At 48.3% G+C, this 7432-nt stretch overlaps 1 protein-coding gene across 7 annotated transcripts in view; it reads right to left on the bottom strand.

The window, feature by feature from the left end:
* Window positions 1–2523: 2523 nt before the first annotated feature.
* chst11 (carbohydrate (chondroitin 4) sulfotransferase 11) overlaps window positions 2524–7432 on the bottom strand; it is a 32387-nt gene continuing 27478 nt past the window's right edge. For all 7 annotated transcript variants that reach the window (XM_027021275.3, XM_081723154.1, XM_027021274.3 and 4 more), the window contains one exon: window positions 2524–4747. In XM_027021275.3, coding sequence (XP_026877076.1) covers window positions 3896–4747 — 852 coding nt within the window. In that variant the 3' untranslated portion in view covers window positions 2524–3895. The remainder of the gene's footprint in view (window positions 4748–7432) is intronic.

A 7432-nucleotide genomic window follows, 5' to 3' on the forward strand; every position in this document is an offset into this window, starting at 1 on the left:
GAAGGGAATCCGTTTCCGGAGGTTGATGAGTCGTCTTTTCCAAACAGCAGGCACGTTAAGGTTCGTGCAGACAACACCTCCGGCTCCGTATCGCAGACTGACTCCGGCACGCTGGTGCAGCCGTACCGCGGTTTTTAGCTGCTTGCTGATGATGAGCAGATCTGAAGCCCATAAGTGGCATGAAAACTTGGCACCCTTATGTAATCCCGCCCCAGCCGCCAACAGTTTCTTCAGAGGCACCACTTCAAAACGCGATGGGATTCAGCTCAGCACACACATATAATCAGACAGATCAGGTCTTTGCACAGACTGGAGAAGCCAGTGCCAGCACACCAAGGTCAGCCTGTTGGCAAAGCTCCAGTAACACCCGCTCAGCAAGAAATGTTACAGCAGGACAGCAGCAGGCGATCCAGAGACATGCTATCTCTCTCAAAGGTTTGCATGACACAGTTGTATATACATTTGCATATTCCAATAAGTTTTTTTTTAATGCAAATCCAGCAGTGTATGTGTAATTAGACTAAATTAATTTTTTGCTTGAATGGTGATTACACATCACATTGCTCAGTCAAAATTTCTCACTGTCATCTGAATATATTTTTAGCCTTACCCAAAAAGTGATTTTGTAGCACTCTGGGTATTTTTAAATTTTGTATGATGTGGGGACTGGTGGGCATAATGTAAGCAACTGATCGATCATTTGCTCATTAGCCAGTTGTTGCTGCTGCAGGTTTACCTTGAAACAGCATTCTCACGGTTTCGTCCTCGTGCTCTGCAGAGGGTTTCCTTGCCGCTGTGGCCCTCGGCTTGCACACTGGGAGCTTGGACTTGGGACATTCGTAAAGCTGCTTTGTGACGACGTCTGATGCAAAAAACGCTATGTAAAATAATTTTGATTTGAATAACATTATGCTTCTGTTTAAAGTTAAAACATTCATTGGTCAGCTAGCTATAGTCTAGCTGAAGACCACGCTGGGGCACTGTGTATCCGTACACAGGCTGGGGAGAATGGCAGTGAATGGCTTTGTTTGAAGTGCACGTGGGCTTTAATCAGGTGGGCATGGTGGTGAATGCGAACAAAGAGAAACAGACACATGCATTTTCAGTTTTTCAGCTTTAATGACAAAACAGCAGTAAGAGACAGAGAGAGGGGCAGAATGATCCAAAGAGCAAGTATTCTGGTTTTACACTGATCCACTAATCCTGTACATCTGCACGTTTCTATTTTTTTTTTGGTGAGTAGGGTCAGACCCAATGATCCGACAGAGTGCCCGTCCCACACTGGAACGGGCGCAAAGCACGGGAGTCCATACGTGTTGCCATGGAGACAAGGAATAAATAAATAAATAATACAGAGGCTGGTACATACATGTTGGACATGAGCCTGAAAAAGGAAGAGGAGTCAGTGTGCTCATGCGCACACGCGCACGCACACACACACACACACACACACACACACACGTGGCTGCAAGAATATAGATGCTGTACAATAGCATGACAGCGCTATGTCCACTTATGGTATGACAGGCACATTCCACAGAGTTGCGGAGAGCTCGGAGAAAAGGAGTAGCAGATGTATTGCTTAAACATGTTCTTCTCTACATGTACACTTAACTGTGTGAAGTGTTGGATATCGGCCACTTTCATCTGAGAAGCTGCATTTGGGCCCAAGACCCAGAAATGCATGTGTGTTTGTGTGCGTGATGTTATATGAAGGCACTCTTGTGTGTAAGGGTGAGCTGCCCTGTGTGTGTGGGTGTGTGTATGTATGAGAGTGACAAAGTAATAATGAGAGGATGAAAGGGATTGTGTCTAATTTGTTTTTCGTGCTGTGTATTTGACATGCCACCATGTTGCTGAATACCACTGCGTGCGTGTGAATGCTTGAGTGAGCTGTCAAGATGTGAAGAAAGGACATTACACAAGCGTTCCCAACAGAACAGCACCTGAGGAGCCGGGCGGCCTTTCTTCTCCATATGGGATCTTGCGGTTCAAACCAGCACTGAGGGCATGCCTTTTGTTGCCATTTCAGGATTTCCATGATTTCCATCAAATGTTTAGTTTTGAAGGGAGCTAGACAGTCATATTTAGAAAAGAAACAGAGTTGACATGTACCTTGAATTCTAACTGCAACTTTTAGGGAACCGCTACTAGATTGTGTGTGTGTGTGTGTGTGTGTGTATGAGTCGGTGTGAGTGGGTGTGTTGTCTCCTATAAAACCCTCACTGGAGGTCTAATCCAGCTAATTAGCATTCATTTATCAAGGCACACTAATTCATCCAGCCATCCAGGGAAAAAGAGAGAGAACCATATCGCAAGCTAGCACTTGGACTCAGTCACCTTTAACTAGCGAAGGATTTTTGGAGACAATCGGACACACCAGCCTGAGGACCCCAGATATATAACTGGGTGATTTCATCATTTTTGAGATCCTCTAATACAGAGTCGAATCACACAGCGAGCATGAACATGTTCTACAAATGAAAGCGTTTGTTCCTTTTAAGTGAGAAGAGAAGGCGCGAGTACAACAGAGCAGTCGTTTAATAGATGAAACAGATTCGGTCCAGCTATCGCTGCCTCTCGCGCTGAAACCCTTTGAGTGAATCTTTCCCATGAGAGCAGTTCAGCATGAATACGAAGACACCGAGGGCTGAACGACAATGTACCGCAGAAGAAGAAAAGCCATTAAAAATCATAATACGTCCATTTAGAAATCTACCACTAAGTATTTTTTTTCCCAGAAATTTTTTTTTTAAAATCTTTCGTTTGTTTTCACAAAGTAAATTTAAATACATTTTTTGTTCAGCTGCTCGCAGCTTCTTTTCATAAAACAATAAAACAACAACAACAAAAATACAGCCAAAAACAAATCCCTTCCTTTTCAAAGATGGCTGTGGGTTTGTGGGAGTGATGGGGTGTCACGTGCCCCCAACCCCATACTGCCCTCTGACCTCGGTCCCCAAGACTGCCATAGGCCGGATCAGGCGGTTGTTGCTTGTACTGGGAAACGCCCACTTCATGAAGGCACCTCCGAGGGCCATTTAAACATTCCCCTGTGTGCATACACAGGCCGTCCTTTATATACGCGTTGTAGAATTACACACATACAGGCACTGGTCTTTGAACTGAGGATGATGACAGAAGATGTCAGGAACTAGCGGAAGCAACAGTGATCTGGGTGTGGAGGATGGCTGTTAGGGACCCAGTAAGCAGTGAGACATGTCAAAGAACTGAGGTCTCTCTGTCTACCTTCATGTCCAATACTAAAGAGTCTTTTTCTCTGGAAGAGGTTTTAAACATGAAGCACTGAAGATGAAGGTAAGTGGGTAATACTGATATTACTTTTGATATTAGTGATAATACTACAGTAATTAAGCCAGTGGCTTGGACTCCGTCATATTGCTTATTGACGTCTGGAAATATAAACAGTAATGTGACCCTTTATCTTACAATTCCATGGACAAATGTATGGACACAGACACAGCAGGTTTACTCAGTGTACCTGAATGCTGGACTCTTCAAACATGACATCAAGAGCAAATACAGTTCACATCACCCTCCTCCCCTTAGGTCCAGTCACGTCACTTCCTTTGAGTGACGGCTGTTCGATCCAATTGCAACGCAGCAGATGCCACACCCTGTGGACCTCATTGTAGTCTTCATAAAGTAAACGTTTTTTTGGTCTATCCTCTGTCTGCACCTATGCCAGCCAATCAAATTTCTCTGGCGACCGTCTAAGTCCCCCCGCCCCCCCGCCCCCCCGCCCATCTTTTCGATCGTTGTCCCTTTGAGTGAAACTCCGCTTCCGTGTAGGTGCGCACGACCGCTCGCGTGGGGGTGTGTGCACGCTGGTGCGCTGTCCCGCCCCCACCCGAACCACCCCGCGCCCCTCCTACTACACCTTCAGGTAGCTGGGGGCGGAGTAGTTGAACATGAGGAAGTCCAGCTTGTAGAGCTGGAATAGCTGCTGTTGCTGCTGAGCACTGATGTTGTGGAAGAACATGGCTGTCATCTGGTCGGTGGTGCGCGTGGACTTGGCGTACGATGGGAAGCGCAGCGAGTCGGACACGCCGGCCAGGCGCAGCACATAGTCGGCGTCCTCCTCCAGCGTCTCGTACTTACCCACCAGGTCGTAGTGGACGTTACAGGGGTGGCACAAGGCGTGGACCGTCTGCCAGTGCTCATTGAGCGGGGCCTCGTGCCGCGTGGCCGGGTCAGCCAGGTACTCCGCGAACTCCGCAAACTTGACGTCGGCGCCGCTCTGCAGCGCCTCGGCCGTGGCATTGCGCCGGTAGCGCCGCACGATCTTGGTGCCGTAGCGCTTGTGGAAGGACGTGTTGTAGCGCAGCGTGAACTTGTTGCGGTAGGCCGACACCAGGCGCTCGAAGGGCTCACGCACGAACAGGAACTTGAGGTAGTTCTTCAGCCGGTGGTTGATGTCGGCGATGCTGTACTGGTTGAGCGTGCGCAGGTTGGACGGGACGTGCGCCTCATTGGACGGGATCTCCATGGGGTCGGTGTACTTGCCCCGCCCCCCCAGAACCATCATTACCCGCTTCCAGTTGGTGCACGCCACCTTGGGGACGTAGCAGTAGATCAGCTCGTGGTCCTCGTCCACCACCAGGTGCTTCAGGTCGGAGGGCGTCAGCACCCGGCGCCTGCGGCTGGTGGCGCTATGGGCGCGGCACGTCTCCGCCACCTGGTCCCGCCGGGCCTGGTGGAGCAGAGCGGCTCTTGAGAACTCCACCTGCGAGGATGTAGGGGAACGGGGGCAGGGGGGAGATGTGAGCTTAAAGGGCAAAACGAAAGTGCAAATGTTAAAAGTATTTAAGGGTTGTAATGTTTGAGTCCTGCAAATACCACCCGTATGCTCCCTTAAAAAATGTGTCAGCGCCTTAAGAAAACAAACAACTGTCTAGGTCTAGGAATGTAGAATGGAAGATGAACCCTATAGTCATTTAGCAAGACCACTGAGTCACTCAGAAGCGTCCCCTGCCCTTTCTCTAAACACTGCCGTGTTTTCCGTCCCCTTATTCACGTTTGACCGCTAATACATCCGACCCAATCCGAACGTCCATAAACACACACCGAACGCGCGCACGTGAGACTCTTTAAAGATTAACCCAGAGCAGGTGTTAGCTAATTATCCGAGTTGGACCTACGAGTACCATCGAACCGTGGTGTGCTCAGAGCTGCACCAGTTCACACAAAGGGCTCTTCATTTAAGTGCATCCTCACATTTGTTCCCGGGACAACTAACGTTTGGTCGCCCCCTTTTCCTGTTCCACCAGATGTCCGGAATTATCAAAGGCCAGCCAGCAGAGGAAGAGCTAGGCTGGGGCGGAAGGATGTTTTCATTTGCTGGTAAATGCTTTGGACATTGGTTTAATCCAGATTACCCCTCTGGAGCTTGTAAAGCAGTAAGGTGAGTAAAAGATGGGGCATCATAGACATTTTGCTCCCAGTAAAATAGGAAGAATATGAAAATGCAAAAAAGAGACTCTCATGTCCAGCAAGATTTTAGAGTGCAAGTGGATCTTTGAACAAGGCATACAATCTCTAAACTTTCCCACCTACACATTTATAAGACTGAAGGGAAAATGCCACTGACTGTTGTCTGCCAGTTGCACTCTAAATGAGCTTTCCTATAGGTCAGCAGGGGTCAAATGTCAAGGGTCTGTCACAGGCCAGCTGTGAATTTCACCATTAGCCAACAATGAAACCTTTAGTGCCAGTTCTCTAGCCAAACCTCCCCCACAACAAAGACACAAAGAAGACCTGGTCATCTTTACAATCCTCACTCGTCACGCTGCAGTTCTTTCGTTGCACACCGGTCGTTATTGAAAAGGCTATTAAAATCAGCTGCTATTAATATTCTGGGAACAAGGACTGATCAAACCTAATTGATTGATTATTGATTTCCAGCCCTGGTCCTTTTCAGACACAACCTAATGTGCACTGGCTCTCCACAACCGCCGCCTCCAGGCTCTGCCAGAAGTGTGAGTTCTTTGTTGCTGTGGAGTTCCCCGGAGCAACGCAGCCTGCTCGCAGCCGTGTGGCTTATCAGATCATAAAATAGGCAGACTTTGTGCCTACAGCGTGCAGCGGATGAAATGACAGGAGAACAAAGTCGGAAGGAGGTCACGGTGTCAGGGAGGGCTGCACTGAGCGGAACGAGTCTGCAGATATACGCACGCCATCGCGGAACAGGAGTTCTAATGCAAAGACAAAGGCGATGGAAAATGCCCACACCCTTCGCTTTTATCTCCATCTACTCATATCCCTTTATGTGTGTGTGTGGGTGGGTGTGTGTGGGTGGGTGGGTGGGTGTGCGTGTGTGTGGGTGTGCGTGGGTGCGTGTGTGGGTGTGCGTGGATGTGTGTGTGTGCGTGCGTGTGTGTGCGTGCGTGTGTGTGTGCGTGTGGGTGCGTGCGTGTGTGTGTGTGTGTGTGTGTGTGCGCGCTTCACAAAATTCATTAGGAACCTTGCCACAACACAGCTTGACTCATCAGTACCAAATTATACACAAAAATCTCATCAGATTTAAAGTGGTTGCATTAGCCACGGCTATTTAGCCGTGCTGAGGGTTTTTCTGGCTATCTCTGTTAACAGGCAAACAAAGTCACTACATCCTCTTCAGATTTCTAATATCAGTGGTTTATTGCTGAAAATGTTTGCGTGTGTTTGTGCTTGTGAGTGTGTTCAACATACCCTCTTCAGATCCCATCTATCAGTGGAATATCTCTAGAAAGGCTCTGTAAGTTTGTGTGCGTGTGTGTCTGTATTTCTGTATTTCTACTACATTTCTGCGCTTTACTCAGCAGTTTCCCTGGTCGCCTCGTTACATTCTGTATGTGCCACACTCTTATGATGTGAAAACTGGAAAGCGAAATGATAAGGAAGCCTGTGGATGGTTCGCTCAGTCGGAGAAGCTGCCCACAGTCCGGAGGCCGGGGGCTGGGCGAGGAACAGCCATCGTCTCAGCATGCCACAGAAGGGTGTTCACCCTGTCCCGGACCTCCGCTAAGCCAGCTTCATTCACTCGGGAGCAGATAAAACCAGTCAGAACCATGGAGAAATACTCACACACACACTCACACACATACACATACATAGTATAAGTTTGACGTGTAATGCAAGTTCAGATTGGACTCTATTAAGGTTGAATTGCTCTGCATGTCATTGTGGAGTGGAGAAGAGACAGATGGCATAGAAACTGCTTCCACTATTCACACTCACTTCCCATCACTCCTGTGTCTCGGTGTCGGCACGTGGGAAGGACGGCGTGAACAAGCTCACGCAGCACATTTGCACAATGATGAGGGAGAGATCTGTTTTAGACCCTCGCGTTAAATAATGAAGAACACTAGCATATTTGATGGCCAAATACATAACTGGGTCTCTCTCTCTCTCTCTCTCTCTCTCTCTCTCT

This window comes from Electrophorus electricus, chromosome 11 (assembly GCF_041902795.1).
Source record: "Electrophorus electricus isolate QZ-2024a chromosome 11, ASM4190279v1, whole genome shotgun sequence".
Lineage (NCBI taxonomy): Eukaryota > Metazoa > Chordata > Actinopteri > Gymnotiformes > Gymnotidae > Electrophorus > Electrophorus electricus.